This window comes from Sceloporus occidentalis, unplaced genomic scaffold (assembly GCF_023333645.1).
Source record: "Sceloporus occidentalis isolate IW3139 unplaced genomic scaffold, rSceOcc1.0.p SCAF_96, whole genome shotgun sequence".
Classification (NCBI taxonomy): Eukaryota; Metazoa; Chordata; class Lepidosauria; order Squamata; family Phrynosomatidae; genus Sceloporus; species Sceloporus occidentalis.
Genome location: NW_028317076.1, coordinates 44,763 through 69,185, shown reverse-complemented (window position 1 = coordinate 69,185; position 24,423 = coordinate 44,763). Strand labels below are relative to the sequence as shown.

The 24,423-nt window shown below is 37.1% G+C and overlaps 1 protein-coding gene across 1 annotated transcript in view; it reads right to left on the bottom strand.

The window, feature by feature from the left end:
* The window catches only part of LOC149284250 (sushi, von Willebrand factor type A, EGF and pentraxin domain-containing protein 1-like), a gene marked incomplete at its 5' end in the record, with an annotated part of 99,793 nt that overhangs the window by 37,191 nt on the left and 38,179 nt on the right, over positions 1-24,423 (bottom strand). The window contains 12 exons of the mRNA XM_089496931.1: positions 110-285; positions 639-837; positions 1,841-1,998; positions 3,072-3,273; positions 3,917-4,030; positions 6,437-6,550; positions 7,531-7,627; positions 10,749-10,840; positions 13,589-13,750; positions 15,491-15,652; positions 18,274-18,435; positions 23,647-23,880. Coding sequence (XP_089353057.1) covers positions 110-285; positions 639-837; positions 1,841-1,998; positions 3,072-3,273; positions 3,917-4,030; positions 6,437-6,550; positions 7,531-7,627; positions 10,749-10,840; positions 13,589-13,750; positions 15,491-15,652; positions 18,274-18,435; positions 23,647-23,880 — 1,872 coding nt within the window. The remainder of the gene's footprint in view (positions 1-109; positions 286-638; positions 838-1,840; positions 1,999-3,071; positions 3,274-3,916; positions 4,031-6,436; positions 6,551-7,530; positions 7,628-10,748; positions 10,841-13,588; positions 13,751-15,490; positions 15,653-18,273; positions 18,436-23,646; positions 23,881-24,423) is intronic.

The following is a 24,423-nucleotide window of genomic DNA, read 5'->3' as shown; positions in this document are numbered from 1 at the left end:
GTGTACAGTATATACAATGTACCTCTCACTAGAAGCCTGTTCCTATTGTAAAGAAAACATAAAATGCCCATATAATGTATAGATTGTTTTTACATTGGATAATACGTACCAGGTATACTTGACCCCACTGATAAACCTTTTCCACCATCTGATAGGCTTCCATCGATGTACACCTTCCAGGACCCATCCATACTTGTCCAAGACACAGCAATGTGATGCCATTTTCCATCATTCACAGGAGGGCAATCTGTAATCCTTTCCTTCCCATTGACATATAGTACCCATCTGTACATAATACATATAAAGTGATTAAGCATACATTTCTGGGGAATAAAGAATGGCAGGAACATGCAGATGACCGATCAATTGGTTCCATATTTGTGAATGGTTTGGCTGAGGAACTTGTGTAATATGAGTATTCATATGAAAGATGTCTCCTCTGCAGAGGGTGTATGGAAATTGTTGTTATTATTATTGGTAGTAGTAGTGGTAGTAGTATTATAATACAGAAAGTGGTTGATGCTGTGGCAAAACATGTTTTGGAACTAACTTAATGTACAGTTGTTAACATTTACAATATTCTAAAAAGTTTTGGAATGCTTCCTAAGAGCCCTATTACGTTTCTACATTTGAATTACCCGTTATAGTCCGTAAGTAGGAAAGCATTGTCACTCTTGTCTATTGCATAGGATATTGGAGTTCCATAGTTTGTAGTGTCAGAAGACCTCATCCAGAATGCACAGGTTACGGCACTCATCGTTGGTAAGATATTGTCAAGCATGACATAACCATATATTCCAGAGACTTCAAAATCCAGGTTAAATCCAGAAGACTGTTCTGCATAAAACATAATGGTGTTAATAACCTGATAACCCGGTACAGCAGTAAATATAGTGCAATTTTGCTTTGGTCTATGTAGGCTAGGAACAATATCTGACTCGCCCAGTATAGTCGCTAAAATCCAGGTTGTTAGAGGAATTAGAGATAACGTAAATGAACAAATCAAGAGTACTCAACATAATATACGCGATCAGCAGCCTTTCTATTCACTAAAGCAGTGTTTGCCAACCCAGTCCTTAAGGTAGACTAACAGGGCAGGATTAAGTATTACCACAATTTATCTAACCATTTCAAAGGAATTCATAAAAATATTCAGAAAAAAATGGATCAATTGTGTGCCTCGTAGCCCAGGTTGGGATAAACTGCAATAAAAGGATGAAATGTTTTCACATTTTATTTAACATTTCTCCCATTAAGGTAAACGCAGCTGATATAGAACGAACTTTAAAATAGAAAATTGAGAATCTGAGTTTTTGTGGGTCAACTTGCCGTTCCTATGCTTTTCACTACAACTCAGTGTGAACTATTTCACGTTACACCTAATGGAAATATTATATATCTGTTGAGTTTACTGTTGAGTTGAGTGAATCCATAACTTTCTCCAATTAGGGCAGCTCAGTGGAGCTGACTACATTATACTGCAATAAGTCGATTTTATGTCCTGCAAACAAAGACAAGATTGCATTATCTTTTTAAGAAATAAAAAAAAAGGGTAGGGGAATATTAGGTTAATAAGAGCATCTTAACACGGACTATTGATTTTTAATAAAGTCAAAGGTGCTCAATGTTAATTTGAGAAGAGACAAATCTGATGTTCATGTTTAGAACTCAAACCACTTTTAGAGATGTTTGCCCTCTCAATGTTGGCTGGGAAGTAAAGTAAAATTTCAATACACAAAAGCATCAGTGGTTGTTCTTTAGTTAAGCCACCAAATGGTGATTACAAATTAAATCACTAATTTGAGAAACACTTTTTAGCTCTTGCCAGAATATGTAATACCTGTGTCACACCTGGTTCCAGAAAATCCTGGTGGGCATTTACATGAGTATGAGTTCAAGCCATCTACGCAAGTAGCATGGTTAAGGCAGGGACTTGACTGGCACTCATCCACATTGATTTCGCATACTTCTCCAGCAAAACCCTCTAAGCACTGACACCTATAACATAAATAAATGTCATCATTTTCACATTGCAACAAACAATGCTGTGTTTTGCTTGGATGACACTTGTGAGAAGTGGTCACTGCATACTGGGGCTTCACCTTTAAACCAAGTAATAAAAAATAATAATTACTCATAAAATCAGGAATTATATAATAAAACTCAGGCAATGCATTAACAATTCTATTGCCCATGATTCCCTATTCGCATGACCATACGTTTTAGTAATATTAGATTTATTCCACAATGGAAAAGATCTACAATTTAATTCAATACCAATATTTTTAAAACTAAAGCTCTTGACCAAGTAACCTTGACTTTAGAAATTTGACAGCAGTTAAGAAACACTGTTCTTATCTGACCAATATGGCTTTAGCAGTTTATATCTTGCACTGACAAAACCAGTCAAATAGATCAAGGCGGCGTGGAAGAACCATCTCTTCATATGATCTGTGAAAGCAGTTTTATCACAGGAGGGGAGATATGGTGTGATCAATAAATATTAGGTTTTAACTTGTGTGGGAGTTAAGGCACATTTCAAGAGGTTACTTCATCAATGTCTAATATCTTTAACTGCATGATGAGTAAGGTCACATAAAATGCTGCGTTTCCTATCCTCGCACATGGCAGGGCAATCAGGAGCTGTGGCCGAAACAAATAACCCATTATTAACTAATTCTCTCTGTGGATATGTCATATTAATTCTCAGTTATCCATATAAAAGAGATTCATTTAAATTAGAAACTGTAATAGCAGAGTTGAACACCATAACATCTTACTAAAATAGTAGCTAAATCATAATCAGTTTAATTTGATTGAATTTAACATGATGTTGACTGGAATCAAAACACTTCAAAATAATTGGAAATGTGTACTAAATTGGAGATTGATGACATCTTATTTAGCAAAGTAAATATTGTCTGAGCATTCAATGACACCCTAAGTGATCAGACTTGTGTGCACTTGTATGTGATATTTTATAGTTTTGTAGAATGACCTTCATTGTTTTGTGCACCATGATACCAATCGACGTGACTCAAAGCATTACAAGCAATTGTTTTCCTTATCACCTGAAGCTGTCAATACCATCAGTGCACGAGGCCCCATTCTTGCAAGGTCCGCTCTGACACTCGTCAATGTCTTTGTCACAAATTTTGCCGGTAAATCCAGGTGGACAAACGCACTGAAAATCTGCTTTCAAATCTTCACAATAACCATTATTTAAACAAGGCTTGGATAAGCATTCATCAATTTCAATTTCACATCGTGGCCCTGAAATAAGAAAACAAAATGGAAACCCTGAAGCATACAAGACCTTTCGATTCTGAAAATTAATTCATGGTGAATTCATATAATAGTATGTACAGCGTGCTGTAGCAAACTTCTACAATGACATCACTTGCTTGAACATCACAGGCCTGCATCTCCTCTTGCATCTCACGGAAGGCTGAATGAGGTATAGTTTAATATAGAGAATTCTAAATATGATTTTTTATTAGTATTACACACAATTGGTTCATATACAGAGATATGTGATCAACATATTTGTTATTTTATTTAACTAAAGGTTTTCCACCTAAGCCTGAAACTCGAGTATACATGAGCTATGACCTTTGATAAAAACCTATGAAATATTCCCTCATATGTTCATTGACATTTACTTCCACCAATATAGCCTAACATGGTAGCAAAATGTGGCATCCTTAGCATCTTCAACTAGAACAATGAATGGATGGAACCAATTAGGATTGGATAAGTTCCTTCTCAGCTGTGTAGAATTCCTGATGAGGTCTAAGGGTCACATTCACTTTTTATGCAATTAGTTTACGCAAAATAAACCCAGGTGCCTAATGTCAAATTGTAAAATGTGTCACTATTTTGCAGCCTCACGGACGGAGGTATTGAACGTACTTACCAAGAAATCCATTTGCACACCGACAGAGGTACATATTAATTCCATCAATGCAGATCCCCTCATTTAAACAGGGACTGGAGCTACATTCATTTACATTCTCTTCACACTGGGGACCTTTGAAAGAGATAAATAAAAACGGGCATTTTCGACCTAATTTGTTTCCACTGGATATTATTTTCATACTTTACCACAGCTGTCAAATGTTAAAGCTTGTAATACTGACAAATACACACTGTCATAAGCACACCCTCACAGACAGAGGACCTTACAAGAGTGATTAGTTCCCAACATATTTAAAAACAACCATATTTTTTGTTCACCCCTTTATCCCTTTTTAAAACACAATTAATTACCTGTATGCCCTGCTATTTTGTCTTCATCTTTATTACCTTCTTCTTTTTTGCATGATTATATTAACAGACCTGGGAAAACCCAGTGTATCCAGTTGAAGCCTGTCTGGGTGACCTCCTCCTTTCTCCTGGCATGACGTGACCTTCGGGTGCTCCGTCGTAAAAGCCCCCCCTTACGAAAAAATTACTGCAGTTTTTCTGAAGAAATACTGCAGTTTTTTGGACATGAAAAAACTGCAATACTGCACTTTTACTGCAGTATTACTGCACATTTACTGCATTTGTACTTCACTTTACTGCAGTGTTACTGCACATTTAGTGCACTTTTTTTTTATATTACAAACCTACAGTTGTGCTTCAATGTACTGCAGCTTTACTGCATTTGTACTTCCTTACAAAAATAACTGCAGTAAAACTGCAGTACAGTGAAGTACAAATGCAGTAAAACTGCAGTAAATGTGCAGTAATACTGCAGTAAAAGTGCAGTATTGCAGTTTTTTCATGTCCAAAAAACTGCAGTATTACTTCAGAAAAAACTGGAGTAATTTTTTCATAAGGGCCAGGGAAGTTCCGGGTAGCATCATAGGTTGTCTGCGTGCATCGCACAGACCTTCACCGGGTGATCTCCTCTCTGGCAGCCGCTGGACGTCTGCCAGGTGCACGCAGACAACCCCTGCCACTACCCGGAACTTTGGCTGGGGGTTCTATGGCGGAACACCAGAAGGTCATGTCACGCCAGCGCTCCATCACAGAGGATGGATGGAGGATGTCCGTGCGTATCGTGCAGACGTTCACCGGCTGCCAGAGAGGATGATCCAGGACCCCTGCAGTGCTGGGTGGGACCTGGATCTTAGTCTTGCAGTCAGACTTGTATTTGACGACCTCGAATATAAGACTAGGGGTATTTGCTCTGAAAAAAACCTTGTCTTACATATGGTATATAGCATCACATGAAGAAGCTTATATACTGAAAGGTTAACCTGCATATATATATATATATATATATAGTATTTATATGTGGAAATATGTCATTACAACAAGTAGAATTCATAGAGCCCTCATCCGAAATATGTTAAATCTATCTTCATTTACTTGTGATTTAGATGATGATGTTTTGTATAAACAGCCACAGTGATCAGCAGAGATATTCTTAGGCCCCACTTGTGCTATTAAGGAAACACTAGTACATATCACAATATCAGGTTAACAGCTAAAGGGCTCTCAAATCAAGGAAGCTTTCTACTGACAAGGCACAAATACACTGTCACACCTCTGGTGCCACGTGTTAAAATGAAGAGAGATTGTACATGTGTGTGGGGAGCGTGGGCAGCATGACATTAAGATTAGGACATGTTTTGTTGACTTGTGAATTCAGATTTGTATGAATTGCAAATTAAACAAATTTGCTGATTTCGTCAATTGAGACGAATCTCAGAAAACAAGGCCAGACACCCCCTGCGCTAGGATAACCTAAGGGCAGAGCTTCTGGTGATGTACACAACCCGAATTGGAAGATCGGGGGAAGAAAATGGTGGAAGGTTATCTCCAGAGAGATGTGGACGAAGAAAGGAGAGAAAAAATGATAGCAGAGAAGGGAAAGGAAAAGATGAAGAACAAAAAGATGCATGACATGGAAGCAGAAGTAGTTGGGAGAGGAGGTAGGAAGACATGAGAGAGTGAATGAAAATGAGAGTGTAAGTCAGAGAGAGTGTGGGAGTGAGAGTAAGCTAATATGTTAATGGTCCCCAATTTTCTTCGGAAACGAAAATTCAAGAAACAGAATTTGTTTCCCAAAAATAAATGGGCCAAAAATGAACAGGATCATTTATCTGAATCATTTTTGGCCCATTTGCATGTCAAATGTTGTGTCAAAGTTTCCTACTCGATGTCCTTACCACACCATGTGAATCAGATAAGATCATTTGTTTGTCAGAATTGGCTGTATTAAAATCGGAGGACATTCTAACTTCTAGTTCCATCCATGTGAAGAAGGGTTTATGAACTGGCATGCATTTATCTTAGAACAAAAACATATAGCAATGAAAGCCGCTAAGATACTCAAGTAAAAAAAACCTAAGCCAGTGTTTCGTTTCCACATCTCTATCTGTACTGCTTTTTATTACCTAAAGATCTAAAAATCATATAGTTTCACCCCAAAAATACTTTTTACCTGTGTATCCAGAAAGGCATTTGCATTTGTACTCCCCGATTTGATCAAAACAGATTCCGTTGTTTTTGCATGGAGTGCCATGACACTCATCAATGTCAATATCGCACTTTGCTCCTAAAATGCATCACAAAATGACATAGGTGGGTTAAAAATACTGATTAAGAACCTAAGATAAAAATACAATATGCACAATACTGGCATCAGGGTTCTTTGTATATACAGTACTTTAAACATAACATAAAATTATCAGTGGGTTCGGTGGTATTTTAATAACCATAAACCTACATATTTATATTGAAATATGCATATATTTATGGAATGGGAGTTTTAACAAACAAGAAAAAAAATATTATTTAATGATAAACAAGAATGTGCATAAGCTGGCAAAAAATGCCAGTTTGCAGGAACAAACTTGAGTTAGGTAGATGAATTCCATCTCATATACTCACTACTGCCAGATTGAATATGCACTTGCAGAAATTAACTCTCGACTTTCCTACAGCAGGAACGTCCAGCTGCTTTAAAGCAGCTACCTTGAGAATGCTTTAATCTACAGATTGCTTGTGAGTTTCTTCACATAATGGGGGATGAAGAGAGACGAGGAGAGGCATGGTAGGGCCCCGTACCTACCCGAAGGGTTGTTTACTGTGCATTTATTTACCCATTGGGTCATATTGCAGCTTTTTGCACCACCCCTAGGATGTTAAATTTGAATCTCCCCTCATCCCACCAACCATGGGTTAACAGAAAAGGGGTTCACTCATCACCCCACCCCAAATAACAAGGAGTAACATATATCAATTGAATTTGATAGCACAACCTCTTTAGGTAGTGAATTCAACTGCATATTCAAGGTTCCGTCTTAACATTGACTTATAACAGGCAAAAATGAATCAACACCTCTTGAAATCAGTGTAGCGTATAAAGGATGTATAGCTCTTTACCATGAGATAGTTATGACGCTGGACTAATCTAATCTAGTAAATCTACTGAACTGCAAGTATCCCAACATAACATCAAAAGAACAGAGTCAGAAGGTTTTCCATTTCCTATGATTTGCATAAAAGCTCCTTTTTCTAATCTTATACTAGTACCTGTGTAGCCTTTAGGACATGTGCAAATATATCCAGTTCCAACCTGTTTGCATGTTCCACCATTCTGGCAAGGCTTTAGTAAACACTCATTGAAAACCTGTGAAGCATAATGAAATTTTCATCAAACTCATAACCTGAAACTAAAAAATAAATAACAAACACACATCATCATCACATCTTTTCATGTTCATAATAAAATTCATACTCTTTGATTATAACTTGTGAACTTTTAATGTATTTTACATACGGCCACAACACACTCCAAATAAAATGTAATGAATTCTACTGTGATTCACCATATTAACTCCTTCTGCATCTTTTTCACATTTAGTAATAACAGAAATAATGACATAATTGAAGAGCTGAGTCCAGGGGTGGTCTGCTCAAAGTCCCCGGGCTGGTCCTAATTATTCTGACCCCACAATTGTAAGACACTTTCCAGTTAGGTGCGTAAGAATGTATGTCTGTGTGTGAATGAGGAGCAACATGGCTTGACTTGCTTATGGCCAATAGTTGCCAGTCCTCCCTGAATTAGGCTTATGTAATTTAGGAAAGTATGAATTCTCTGGTGTCTGGAAAGAAAATCCTTCCAGTAGAATTGTTAAAGGTTAATGCAGCGAGGGAATTTAAACTTGTATTGAACAGTAGTAACACTATGCTAAAAAAAAGACAATGGACCAAGTAATGTTTGAAGGTTTACAATAATTGGGTCGAATGGTAATTATCTGGAATCAAATTTTATATTTTTGTATATTACTATGTTCAATGGCAAAAATGAGTTACATTTATTGTTGGACAGTTTTTCATGTTAATTCCCTGTACTAAAGAGGATAACGCTACATTCAATAAACAGCTGTTATGCGTTTACAATAAGGATTTATTTCATTTAAGTGCAGGCATAAATAAATAAGCAACTAGGTTAGTATATTGTATGGTTATGTGCACAGTCGGAAAATTAAAAGTATTATTAGATGAAGACATTAGTGTGTATTTCTTTTTCCCGCAAATGATTATATGTGCATCTATATTAAGAAATAAAAATGTAAGGAAAGGCAAGAGGGTGTAAAATATGCAAGGGGAAAGGGAAAAAAATGTAATCGATCCAACAGCTCTGCACTAGATTGCAATAGGAACAAAATATAAAAAATCGGACATACATTGGCCTAGATTCATTAACTGAGATAGAATGCATCTTTTATCTTATTCTTCCATTGCAATTAATGTAAACATGTAAGGGATTTGGTATAAGACTATACTGAATCCAAGACAAGATGAAGGTGTGAATAATGTTTTAGTTTTTACAGTAGGAATAAAATGGCTATATGAGGCCATCTGCCATCAAATTCCATGTTTTTATTTAATACTTGTGATAGATTTACCTCTGGACCTGAATGTAACCCCATACTTTTTCTTATGCTATGGAACGCAAAACAATCGTTTTCTACTGAACTTTTTTTGGTGACATATTCAAGCATACTAAATAAATTAACATTTTTGGGAGCGAAACATTAACAAGCACAGGTTTATCCTGGGAAATAACCTATTTCGTAAATTAACGCTTCATTCTATATTGTTTAATATTTTTGCTGCTCCAGAGACCAGAGGGAAACCTTACATTAATAAAACTGTTCACGCTATCTTACAATTAGAATGTGAAGGAATATTAATCATACTTATTGAAAGCACGCATTTAAATATGCTTACTTTTCATTACATTATTCTCAGAAATGAAGACAGTGTTTTCATTTGAAATAATTAATGTGCCTTTAAGCAGCAGTTAGGATTCTCTAAGCAAAGAGAAAACATAAGTAGTAATTACTAATATATGGCAGGGCATTATTATGCTGACATTTCTTGGATTGCTCTACCATACAGTGGGAACATATTTTATATTTTGATCATGTCTTTATTTCCTTAAAGTTTTAACACAAGAGGTTCTGTGAAAAAAAATCATGCCCCGGGAATGATTTTGGTGTCAAGGATAAAGCAAGAGCATAAGAATAAGCAGCTTTGTTGAATTTCACAGATTCTGTATTTTTGTCTGAAAAGTCTCCGGAAAACTGTTTCACATACAAAATGTATTAAACATTCACAATTTGTACAGACGATTATACACACATACATCAGCACTCTTCTACATTCAAACACAACTGCATACGCCCCAACATTTGGTACACTTGTGTTGGACACATGTGGGTAAAGGGGAGGGTCAGAAGTGGGAGTGGGCCAAGCCAGAGCTGAGAGTGGGCGGTGTCAGGGGTGTGGCCACCATCCCTCCTTAAATGAGCGCCTCCTCGCAGCTCGAGGTGGCCACATGTGAGCTGCAATGGAGGACTGTACTATGTCAGCACAGATCTCCATTGGTTACAAAGTTCCCTTGGCCAGTCTGGGGAAGTCAGAGGGTCTCCTCATAGCATGATCCCCACCTATGCAGGACAGCAAGACCTGAAAATCGTGACTATCCTGCAGAAACCAGAACACTTGGGATCTATGCAATTGCATATTTAATTGGGTGATTTATAAATGTACAAAAATGGGAGAAAAATTGCATCACAGGCTTTATGACAACATTTTCTTTGTTGTGCCAAAATACTAGATATTGTATAAATATTTGGCAGATTAACCGTCACATCTAAAGGGCTTCATCGCATAGAGGCTGGACATTCTGTATAAACATACCATTAAAATAGCACAAATGTGATTTTTAATGTGCATGCAGATCCATTACAGGGCCACATACCAATGGTAGACACAGGCTGCTGGATAGACCATTAAATTATTTATCTCATATAGTACAGCATATGGCGTGAATTGCACACATTGCCAGGCAGCACTTTACAAAGACAAGCTTGCATGTAAGGGTCATAGGTTTCCAGGATTAAATAGCTTATCTGGCAACACCTACTCTGTTATTTATGGAAGATGTTGAATCTTATATTTACAGAGGAATCTTGGTGCGAAAAAAAGTTAAAAGTGTCAGCAAAGAACATTTCACAGGTTGCTATGGTGACTGATTTATTTTGCACCAGAATTGCTCTCTATAGAGTACCCCGATGTCTCCAGGGAAGTACATACAGTAAAGCCTGGATGGAAAGACATTAGAAACCTGGACAAATCATTGTTTAGCTGCGTAATGTTAACATAATTTGTATGTTTTCCTTTCTGAAAGCTCCACAAGTCCATTAAAGATAATGTTATGAAAGAAATTGCATCCTTGCCTGACTGGCGACTTTGTAATTGCCGTTGACACTTTCTGAAGAAACAGGAATCATTACGCCTTCCTCCGCTGCCGAGAAACTGGAGCCAAAGCCTAGAAAATGGGGAACACATTTATCAATCTTGCAAATCCAAACAATTTCTGACATATGCAATTTCTGGTACCTTTTCTATAAAAAAAAATTACAATATGGAACTAGAAAAATACACAAATTGGCACCAAACTTAATAAATGGAATGAAAAAAACTGGTTATGAATAAAGGCCTGGAGATGTTGGGCCTGTTGGTAGATAAAGAGTGTATATGATTTAATGTAAGCACATCCAAGGTCTATAGAGACAACTCCCCATGGACATGTTCATCAAAATCAACATCAAGGGAATATAGGTCCACGCCATGAGACTTGAGGTAAGAACATTTCGAGCGCAGCATAAAAAGTAAAAATGCTATCCATAAAGCCCTCGCTAACGAATCGTTGTTGATCAAAGGGTAGTCTATTACTTCCTTTCAAGTTAATGGAGAATGCAACACTGCAAGTGCACAGGTGTATATATTAAAATATACTCCTTCATAACCACTGGGCATTTTATAATCTGCTATCATAGGGTATGGAATGGATGTACACAATATGAGAAAATATACAAAGCTGCAGGTATGGTGCTCCTAATACTATACTATATTTATATATAACATATCATATGGCCAAACTGCAGCTTCAGAATTCAATAAAAGAATCAGCCCCTAAATTTGATAAATTACAGCTTAATATCAAATTTCCTTTTTTTTCTCACAGGCGCCTTTTTTAACTGAAAGATATTCTATAACTGCTGGATATAGCTGGAGAATGTAGATATCAGTTTCTAAAGGCTTTTAACTGCTAAGGAAGCAAAGGTATATGGATGAATTTGTATCTAGTTTTGCACATGCTGTGCATGAGACATATTCTTCTGAATAAACGATGTGTGATCAATTTTTAATACAGGTCTGTGTTTACATGCTGCTATTATCGTCTAGAAGAAAATTCATCATTCGGCAACAGTGCAGGGAACAGGTGAGCCACAGTTGTGTTCCCATAAAGTGTCAGCGGCAGCAAAAAACAATAAATCTTACTGTAAGAGATATGATTTTATAAATGTAGACATGGCAATAACATTGCATGTATTACATAAAGTGTTTTTTTTAATTTAAAATACACTTAAATCACTTATTTTAAAACATAAAACTAATATCAATAATCAACCATAAATGGAGCTGATTTTACATTGGCTGAATAGATTTTAGAAACTTAAATTTTCTACACATTTTATCGTGTAGTATTTGAATTTAAATTAAACTTCTTGTTTGAGATAACTAACTCATGGGTCAGTGAGGAAAAATGTTCAATCTCTACCATCAACTTTCATGCTTTCTCACTTCCCCATGTACCACCACATCTTGGATTTAACGTGGCTTGCCGCTAACGCTGAGGAGTACACAAGACTTAGGATCTCATGGTAAAAGAGCAAACTATACTAGGTGCCCTACCGAAAAGAGTACATTCAAGGAGGGGTAATGATAATGCCCTGTTTTTGGTGCTGGTGTTTTTGCCTCTAGGGGCACCAATCCATAATGTAGAGATAGCTGTGGAGAACTAAAGAGCCAGTCAGTATAATGCAGTTGCACCAGCATTTGTCTCAGTGTTCATTTTATGAGTAACATCCAACAAATATCTTTGTAGAAAGGTTATCAGTGGTTCCTTGTGTGTCGCTCTTAGGGCCTGTTCTATTTCATATATTTATCAGTGACATTATTAGAGGTTTTTACTAGGACACGTATCTAAAAGATGGAGAGCAGAACTATCATCGCATAGCTGACAGCTACATTAGAAGAATGGGATTTGGGAGTTATTATTTCAAAAGGTATACTTCTAGTATAGTGAAGAGTCACCGAAAATAGTATGATGTTAGGTTGTACAGGAAGAGGTATCAGCAGAAGGAGAGAGGTGTACTAATGCAGCTTTATAGATCCCAGTGAGTCCTCATTTGGAATAACATGTCTACTTTTGGATACCAAGGCTTCAGAAGGACATAAATAATTTCAAAGAAGAAAATTAAAAGAAGGGTCACTTATTAAACCTTAATATGAACAACCTAGAAATTCAAAGAGAGAGGGAAGATATGACAGAAACATTCAAATATCTCAAGTGATCAAATTAAGTCAAGCCGAAGGGGACATATGTTTTATTAAAAAGTGTGAAGCCACAACTAGAGGGCATAATTGGAATTTAGGGGGTAGAAGAGTGAGGGGTAATGTGGAAAAAAGAGTAGTAGGTATTTGGAACAGACTTCAACGGAAAGAAGTACAGACTAATACAGCAAAGTAATACAAGAAAGCTTGGTATGTGCATAAATCTATCCAATTAAATATACAAAAATAAAGTACAAAGGTGATTAAATATGGCTGACTAGATGGGTGAATTTTCTGTTGCACCTATCTATGGATCAATCATGTTATGACAACTGACCGCTTTACACCACAAATGCTTTTTATGCATATTGTTATCAAAGAATACTAATTTTGTCCTGGAAAAGAACACTACTGTGCATGAGCAGTCTGTTATTATGCCTTAGAACAGATTCACTGTTCACCGCAGGCAACACAGTAAAAATCACACAGGAACACAGCATAAAATATAAAAAAACCCTAGTTGGTAAGGAAGAGGAAAATGTAATAAGAAATTCGGTTTTTGTTTTAGGTATGTAAGTGTTTAATTCACCTCTTAGTTTCACCTGCTTTAAATGAAAAGTTTGCTTACACAGTATGCTTAGACTTATCTATCTTAAATCAGGAATGGACAACTTACTTGAACAGTCAGTTATTGATCTTGCTCCGTGAATAGTAGTAGTCCCATGAAACGGACATGACAAACAGTAAGATTTGCCTGGTTCAGGTTGATAGTAGTCCCTGGGGCAAGGATAACATGGAACTAACCCAGTCCGAGAAAATTCCCCAGCATGGCACGGAACTGGCCAACAAAAACAATACAGGAGATGCAAGGATTAAAAATTGATGATTTGGCTACACGGAGAATAATAGTAAAAAGAAAACAATAGATACATGAAAGAATACATGGTGATATATAATGTTGAATGTGGAGGTCTAGGTGCTCACACGAGCTCAAGCACTGAGGGGCATGTTCTTCAAAATTTCTGGACCATGTGGAAGCTGTTAATCCCTCCTGCAACATTTCTCTGGCTGCGTGGGGTCTAGACTTTTACTGGTAGACCAAGAAATAAAAGAGTTTTTCTTCTCACCAATGTTCCTAGGTTCATGTTCCTAGGTTCACATGTGCTTGCCTATGACAACCTCAAATAGTAACAAAATACATAGCAATATATGGACTAATAGGAAGCTGAAGAGAGATCCATATCAATAGATGCAGAGCTATTATAGCTCTTCTACTACATCACCAAGTAGATAGGTTGTAGAGCAGACCTGGGCAAAGCACGGCCCGCGGGCCACATCCGGCCCGCTGAATAGCTCGGACCGGCCCGCAAAGAGTGTCCTGGTGACTCACCAATGAGTCCGGTGTCCCCCCCCGCCCCGGTCACTTACCTTAAACTCCTGTGTTGGAAGCGTTTGTCTCGGGTGCCGGCGCTTTACGCTGGGCGCCGGCATATGACGTCAGACGCCGGCGATCAGCAGTGAAGCGCCGGCACCCGAGACAAACGCCTCACGCTTCCAACACAGGAGTTTAAGGTAAGTGACCGGGGCGGGGGGGGAGATCCTGAGAAGGGGGGGTTAGGGAGTTAGAGGGGAGATACTGAGAAGGGGGGGTTAGGGAGTTAGAGGGGAGATACTGAGAAGGGGGGTTAGGGAGGGAGGTCTTACTGTGTGTGTGTGTGTGTGTGTCTTACTGTGTTTGTGTGTGTGTGTCTTACTGTGTGTGTGTGTATCTTACTGTGTCTGTGTGTGTCTCACTGTGTCTGTGTGTGTCTTACTGTGTCTGTGTGTGTCTCACTGTGTCTGTGTGTGTCTCACTGTGTCTGTGTGTGTCTTACTGTGTCTGTGTGTGTCTCACTGTGTCTGTGTGTGTCTTACTGTGTCTGTGTGTGTCTCACTGTGTCTGTGTGTATCTTACTGTGTCTGTGTGTGTCTCACTGTGTCTGTGTGTGTCTTACTGTGTCTGTGTGTGTCTCACTGTGTCTGTGTGTGTCTTACTGTGTCTGTGTGTGTCTTACTGTGTCTGTGTGTGTCTTACTGCGTGTGTCTTACTGTGTTCATAGCTTATTCAGTTATTGTAATAAATATTTTAGCCCATTTTTTAGCTCAAAATATTTTTTCCTTTTTTTTCTCCTCTAAAATCTAGGTGCGTCTTATCAGCAGGTGCGTCTTATAGAGCGAAAAATACGGTATGCACTCCGAAGCCTTGTTCATTTTGTTCACTTCTGTGCTGTGCTAATAGTTATTCAGGCCTTACTTATTCAAGCACCTCTACCAATGACGTAGGCTTGAATAACTTTATTAAACAGCACATAAGTTAACAAAATGGACAAGGCTTCGGAGTTTGTAGTTTGTAGAGGTCTGGCCCTCTAAAACCATTCCAATTTCTCATGTGGCCCCATGGGAAAATTAATTGCCCACCCCTGTTGTAGAGGATGCACAGTGGCCACAAACTCTAACCCCTATAGTTATACTGTTGACTCTGTATTCATTCATAACTATTATGACCTTTTGCCTGTATTTAGAGGGTTTTGTAACAAACCTCCACATTCTGAGACATCCACAGATCCCCGTTTCACTGTTGACATTCCCTTGGGACAAGATGTACAAAACCTGGAGCCAAATGTGGGCTGGTAGGTACCATGCGGACATGATTCGCATGTTTCAAGACCATTTGATGAGTAAGTTCCTGGCTTACACTGTGCTGGAAGGAAAAACGTAAGGAACGTGTATGAGTACAAATAGAAAGCATATTATAATTATATCAGCATGCAAGGCAATGTTTTATTTCCAAAATATAACATTTAAACAACTAATGTTTATAGAATGGTTGTGGTTATTACACTGTATGAAAACATTTATATAACAGAATAAACTCAGTAGATTCTGATGTCATTAGTAGGATTTATGACTCTCAAGAACAATGTATAGAACTGTGGTTAGTCATGGCTTTTGTTCGGGCTGTGCAAACCATAAGAAAAAGTGTCTATTGGTGAGAAAGCAGCAATAAATCCTGCAATCGAGATTATTGCCTGCATTATTATATATCGCCTGTCTGATAGAAGTGGCTCCCAGTATCTTTGAACCTCCTGTGGCCCATTTCCTGAAGGTGTCAGCAGAAGGCGCAATGGATATAGCAGAGAGGTTGATCTGGGCCATGAAGGAATATCTTGGTGCCTTCAGTCGCAACTATAAGTGACTTAATACTTTTTATTCTCAGTTGTTTTAAACACTTCTCCATAATTACGTCTCTTAATAATTTATTCTTTCTACTTTTAGATTATAGGAATAGTTCTAATGGCAATTACGTGTTAGGGCTTTTGTTGCATGTGAGAACCAAAGTGGGCTCAGCTGCTCCCTGCACGGTTACTGAATGATGAATTCTCTGCTCTAGAGTGATGTCAGCATGTAGACACAGATCTGTATTAAAAATTGATCTGACTTTGTTTACTCAGTAAGAATCTGTTTCTGTCAGTTTCCTGCACAGCATGAGCTAAACTAGTTACATATTCCTTTGTGTCTCAAAATCTTTTACTATTAAAAAGCTTGAGACATAAAAGAACGAGTCTATTAGAAACGAGACTCTCCATAAGGGATAACCCTTTTCCTAGGGACAATTTACAACAACTGGAGAAGTAAAGTCTCTGTATAATACACACATTAAACTAAACAAAAAATAAAAAAGAAAGAATGTGATTTAAGTGATTTGAAGTGATTGCAACACTCGTGAAAGGAACTTAAAGAAACGTTAGTCAGAGACACATTAGTTAGTTCAAAATCGGACTTAATGTTGTAGAGGGAGGAAAATAAGAATAAAGTACTATGTAAATAATATCCAATTGCTATACAAAAAACCTTCCCTGATTACGTGAATTTCCAACAATCATTCAACAGCATATAACATACCTTTAAATATGAAAAAAAAACATTCTGCAATTCAGATGAGCTTAAGGCGCGGGGGGGGGGGAGACTATTGCTTGGACACCTTATTTCTATTTTATTTTTTTTATTTATTTTTTATTTTTGATATTAGTTCTCATAAAAGTTAGACTATTAAAAAACCCTTACAATCTAATACCAGATTTATGTTACACAAAAGTATATGGGCACATTAAGAAAAACTGTTGCTTTAAAGATACCTGCCTACCACAGGCCTAAGTTTATACTGTATGTATATATACACCATATTTGCTCGATTATAAGACAAGGTTTTTCTCAGACCAAATGCATATATGGGGAGCAGAGTGGCATATCTGGGGGAAGAGTAGCAAGCTGTGGGGCAGATGTGCATATCTGGGGGGGAGAGTGGCATATAGGGGGGTATAAGGCATATCTGGGGGGCACAGTAGCAAGCCGTGGGGCAGATGTGCATAACTGGGGGGATGGTTGGCAAATAAAAGAAAATAAAAACAAAAATGCATTTTTTTTTTTTAATTATGAAAAACTAGTTTACATGGGAATTAATATTTACTAATAAAACTTTTTTCTTAAAGCGTAGTCTTCAGGTTTTTTTCTAAATTAATATTCAAATTTAGGAGGGACGTCTTATAATCGAGCAAATACAAAATATATATATATATATATATGTGGCTTTTCTTACATATATATTAATATAGTTTTAACACCTATACTTTTTTAAATTGTATAAGGCTATAAAACAAGTTTTGATGTACCTTCAGGGACCATCAGAAGTAGTTCAATAGGGGTACATACCGCAGGTTGAGCCTTAATTATAATATAACCATCCATGTCACTTTAAATAGTTATGTCCTCTCTGCAGAAGTCACTTGGATTTTAACTAGCACATATACAGTAAGTAAACCATAACTGACAATAAGCAAAACAAGGAGTGGGAGAGACACACAGGCATTGAATACAGGGTGTTCACAATGATGCTTTTCCTGAAACATATACCGCTTTACCCTAAAGAAATCAATCCAGAGACTATATGGAAATATAGTAACTCATTAGGCTTGGTCAAAACATAATCAAGTTATCCTGACTTTTGTTGGTGACTAAAGCTGTGTGTTATGAAACTGAGTTTACCTTCTTCACAAGAGTGCTCAGAGGATTGTACTTTCTAGTAGTGGTCCTTAGACGCTTGTCAAGTCAATAATTGTTTTTGGTTTCTTAATTCTGAATTAAAAAGCCCTTCATCCCCTTAAGTGCCCATTATATGAATTTAGGTTATTTTGTCATTACTTGTTAAAAACAGATCTACTATTTTGTCCACCTATGCACAAGAGATAATATCCTAAAAAATCGCCAATCCGTTGACCAGTTTCAAAGAACATTTCTTCTACGTTCGATCAAGCAGCCACATACCTCTGCATTCTTTGGGATGTTTTGAATGAAGATATTCAGTATAAGTGCCGACAGGGCAGCTTTTACAATCCATCTGTCCTTCTTCATTCTGATATGAGCCGATCCAGCAGCTTTCACACGTATTGTGCTCCAATGAATAATATGTCCCCTTGGGGCAGTTCACTGGAGAAAGGGTAAAAAAAAAGCACAATGAGTAAAATGAATCCAAACATTAAGAGTTTAATGTGTTCAGATACAAGTATGAAGATACTCGCTGCTCCCTGTTAGCATAACAAAACATTTTCAACAACTCCTGAAATTCATAAACTTATCAGTTCTACACATTTTTTGAATGCGCGGCTTACTGCTAAATAAAGGCTGTTGCTCTATTGTAAGGTGTGAAAATGGATACATATTTTGATGACAAAGTGCTGAAGGAAGAAGCCTTACTTTACTTACTTAATCCTCTAATGTGAGTCTTCAGGGATCAACATTTTAAAATGAATGAATGAATGAATGAATGAATGTCTAACCAGATGCCTCATTCTGTGTAATGATTAATAAACAGATCTATCATAAAACTTTATAAAATGAGTCAAAATAGTAATAGCTAAACTTCATTTTTTTTTAACTGCCCATGCACATTTGTTTTAAATCAGTGTAGTTGTTTTAGAGATAACTGATTTATAAGTAAGGGGCTAGTCTATCTCATGGAAGCTAAGATCTTTGACAAATGTGGCATTACCGTGACATCAATTATTTGCTTCTGTTATCTCTTTTCTTAACCCCTATTTTACACAGGTGGAATAAAAAACAGCTCCTACCAAAGAAGGAAAATAATTAACAAATAGTGAGAAATAACTAAATGGGGAGAATAATTATCCATATGCTGTTGATATGATGATAGGCTTGTCACTCTAAATGTGTATATTTAATAACATTATAAAACATATAGTGCTTACTATACTCTGTAAACACTATTGCAGCTTGTATTTAGATGTAATGTAAGCATAAAAAATTAAATATTTTAATTTAATTAATTACTTCTGTAAAGCAAATCATGTGGGAGAATAGTCGACAATGTAGAATGCTTAATTACCTTGCCCTGTAGTGTACCCGCACTGAAATTTTGGCTTAATTGTAAAATCCTCATCAAATTAAGGGTACACTCCGGCCACCATATGCATATGATAGTTGAGTGGTCCCTTTACATGGCATCCCCCCTGAAAGGCAGGAGACCGGGAGGCCAGTAAGTAGGGAGTTTTAGTAGTCAAGATGGGATACCACAAAGGTAAGTATTAGTATTTTTTAAATTAGTATTTTAGTGTCTTGTGTGAAGAAAGGACACATTGTTATGATGTTTGACGGGGTATATATATATGCTACATGTAGCCCTCAATTTTCCAGGTGGCAGACTTAACTAAATATGTATTCGCGTTCTCGTTATGAAAGCAAGAACATTTCTTATATTCCTTTTAAAAGAAAAAAAAATCTCTACTAGGTTTCATTGTAAAACCCTCCTAAAGATCCCTGATTAATGTTTACCTTCCAAACACCAGCTTTTCTATACTAGCCGTGTGCAAAAGGTGTTTACTTTTCTGAGACTCAAAATATGAATTCAAGTGTGAATAAACACTGCCACCTGCAGGACAAAGACAATACTCACCTATTCCAGGACCGGTACGCAATTTGAAGCTGCAATAGGATTTATATAGGATAGAATTGCACTATTCTGCATTACTGACTTTTTGAAATGCAGTGTACATATCTATATATCTATATATATCTATATATATATATATATATTATAGAGAGAGAGAAATATGATCCCTTATCTGTTTGTCTTAGTCTGTCAATATATATATATATATATATATATATATATATATATATATATATAATATATATAATAATATGGAAATTCACATTGTTCACATTGTTATTTTGATATCAAATAGCTTTTAATAAACAAACCAGAATACCAACTAATGTACAACAGTATAGTATTGGTGATGCAATTCACAGATGTGCTTGCAAGCAATGCATCTTGGGTTTGTACACATGTGCTCTTGTACACAAATCAAGTTTACACTTGTATGGATCTGATATACATAAATAAAACAAAAACCTTAGAACAGAATGTATTTTGATCTACATGTGCAAGCATAATGTATCAGTCAGGTGTTTTGCTCTTTGAAGTGCATCTATCTCTGTCACATTTGCATTTTAATAAACTGCCTTAGAAATGTATTAAATTGAAATAACTAAAAAAAACTTCTGCAAATATAAGATTTTTACACCTAAACAGAATTCATAATGAAATCCTACCTTGCTAGAAAAATTGTACTATAGCATTTTAATTATCTTCTGTGTGCTGATGACTAATATACACTGATCTTTACCTCCTGATAAACAGATGTTATAAAGCTTTGGAGGCATAATATGCTACATTACATGTAATTATCAAATGGAAATCTATTTTAAAGGTGTGTCCTAAACCATACTGTTTTCTGCTGGTTTTATGAAGGCACCAATAGTGATGGGAAGTTCGGATCATTAAAGTGAATAGGATCATTTCGATTCGTTCACTGAAATGATCCGATTCATGATCCGGATCTTCGGATCACTCAGTGTGTCTGCACGGAGTTACTGTTTTCCAGTAACTCCGTGCAGGCACACTAACGATTGGCCCCGCCCCTTTCATTATGAATCCTCCCCCCTGCCTCCAGTGATGTCAATGAAGGCAGAGAGTCGTTCAAAGATTCGGATCTTACAGGGATCCGAATCTTACAGTGATCCGGATCACTGTAAGATCCGGATCATTGTAAGATCCGGATCATTGTAAGATCCGGATCATTGTAAGATCCGGATCTTTGAACGACTCTCTGCCTTCATTGGCATTGTAATCATTCAGAGAATGTCACCATACTGTTATAAATAATACATTCATAATCACTGCCCCCAGGATTTACATTCCCCTTTACCTGCAACTGCACCTTAAGCTAACTTTATTAAATTAATTAAATTAACCCTCACCATTAAATTAACCCTAAACACCCCATCAACCATGACTGCCCTAAAATTAACCCTTAACACCCCATCAACCATGACTGCCCCTAAAATTAACCCTTAACACCCTATTAACCATAACTGCCCCCAAATTAACCCTAAACACCCCATTAAGCATAACTGCCCCTAAATTAACCCTAAACACCCCGTTAAGCATAACTGCCCCCAAATTAACCCTAAACACCCCATTAAGCATAACTGCCCCCAAATTAACCCTAAACACCCCATTAAGCATAACTGCCCCCAAATAAACACTAAAGACCCCATTAAGCATAACTGCCCCCAAATTAACACTAAAGACCCCTTTAAGCATAACTGCCCCCAAATTAACACTAAAGACCCCATTAAGCATAACTGCCCCCAAATTAACCCTAAACACCCCATTAAGCATAACTGCCCCCAAATTAACCCTAAACACCTCATTAAGCATAAATGCCCCTAAATTAACACTAAAAACCCCATTAAGCATAACTGCCCCCAAATTAACCCTAAACACCTCATTAAGCATAACTGCCCCTAAATTAACACTAAAGACCCATTAAGCATAACTGCCCCCAAATTAACCCTAAACACCTCATTAAGCATAACTGCCCCTAAATTAACACTAAAGACCCCATTAAGCATAACTGCCCCTAAATTATCCTTAAACACCCCATTAAGCATAACTGCCCCTAAATTAACACTAAAGACCCCATTAAGCATAACTGCCCCTAAATTATCCTTAAACACCCCATTAAGCATAACTGCCCCCAAATTAACACTAAAGACCCCATCAACCATACCAATTTATTAGGTAATTTATCTGGAGTACATGCAATTAATTTAGGGGCAGTTATGGTTAATGGAGTATTTAGGGTTAATTTCAGGGGCCGTTGTGGTTAATGGGGTCTTTAGGGTTAATTTCAGGGGCCGTTATGGTTAATGGGATCTTTACGGTTAATTTCAGGGGCAGTTATGGTTGATGGGGTATAAGGGTTAATTTTATGCTGATGATTGAGGGTTAATTTAATTAATTTAATAAAGTTAACTGTAGGTGCAGTTATAGGTAAAGGGGGGCAAACTCAGGGGAATCTAAATCCTGGGGGCAGTGTGAACATTATTAATGTATTTATTTATAAAAGTATGGTATCAGTGATTTTCTCTGAATGATTCGAATCTCTGTAAGATTCGGATCCTTGTAAGATCCGGATCCCTGTAAGATTCGAATCATTCGACTCTTCGGTTCATTCGACTCTTCGGTTCATTCGACTCTTCGGTTCATTCGACTCTTCGGTTCATTCGACTCTTCGGTTCATTCGACTCTTCGGATCATTCGACTCTTTGAACGAATCTCTGACTCTATGAGTCATCGTTCCTGTGAGAATTAATGAGCTGTAACCTGACCCCAGAGTGCTCTGCAGATGACTCACAGCTCTAGGATCAGGTTACAGCTGCATGATGATTCACAGACTGAACCGCTACAAACGAATCGTTCAGTCTAGTGAACCGACTCATCCGGATCACTAAAAAGAACCGGATCAAATGAACGATTCGTTCATGATCCGGACATCACTAGGCACCAAAGGATTTCACTGATACATGGAATGGAGCTGGTGTCCTGGTGTGTTCAGCTCTGGATAGACTTGTGAGTCTCTTCACCTTATATACAGTATATATATACAGTATATATATATATATATATACACAGCATTATGTAGGGCAAGCCATCACAAATTTCTCCTGCAAGATATAGCTGTCAATTGGCATACTCCAATTCTTGTGTAAATTAATAATAGTGATAGTAGTAATAAATATCATAACAAAAGTCCAATAGTAGGGTATATAGGGTAAAAGTATTCTCTTTGTTTCAGCTCTTTAAATTTCACTACCCTAATTTAATTTATCCCACATCTAACTTCCATTTATTTATAAAAGGGGATCTATGGCCAAATATTTTTAATCAATTAAGTAAAATTTGTTAGTGAACCATCACAAAATTGCACTATTAGACTCAAAATACATTTCTCTCTATAATTCCAAAGGAATGGAAAGTGTCCACTCTTGCCCTTGGAATTCAATGCATTGCACATTGATATGAATTATAATGGAAATTGGAGGTAAAGGATCCAATAATAAATATCCGGTACAATAAAGCTGGGCCAGCTTGAGTCCAAAGTTGACTTTGCTTGGGAAGAGTGGAGCTGCAGCCATTGGCCTCAGGACTTTTCGTATGCAACAGGTGTGTCCAGAGTGGATCTTTCACTGCTAAACACCATCTACCCGGTGCCCATCTTAAAAGAATGTTGAACAACACTTTATATAAAACTTCTGATATAGCCTACTTACCACACATTCGTCCTTTTAACACCGTGCCTGGCCTGCAGAACAGAAAGGCTTTCCCTTCTTCCAGAGAGTTACTGTCAGCAATGATCACCTCTGATGAAAACTGGATTGTGTGCAGAGGCTCCTTTCTAAGAGTTCTCTTGAGTCTATTTGTTATGGTTTCTAAGGTTTTGAGGAGACGTTGTTGGTTTTCTGATTCCAAGGTGTCATTTCTTCTAGTTGGTAGTGGTACACTGGCTGGAGAAAAAACAACAACTTTTTTTAACAAAATAATTAGATACACAAATAACCCTTTTGATGATCTGCAAACTGGGCATTTTTGATATGAAGATAAGACCGGAACAGAGATACACACATTATTACTTTTATTGTTATTATTTCTCCATGCTTTTACAAGACGTTTATACAACAGGTATCATCTAACTGTAATGTTGGCATAGAAAATGGGTGGTATTCATTTAACTTGCTGGTTAAGTCAGTTTCATGTGTCAAATCAGATTTGTATTGGCTGCCAGACACCATTTGGTTTATATTCTAGTTAAGCTCACTCTTCTGTTGGATGTTGACACCTCATCTCTGGTGAAAATCAATTACCTTTCATGGATGACAGTAAAAATGTAAGAAACCTTTAAAAGTGTGCTTTTGTAGCTACCACAATGAGAGAATGTATATCTGTTTAAACTCGGCGTCATATTATTGAAAATATTAAACTGCATGGGATTGATTAGCATTGTCTAAGCAGTTGGAGAACATAATTTCAGGGCTAACATTCAGGAGTAC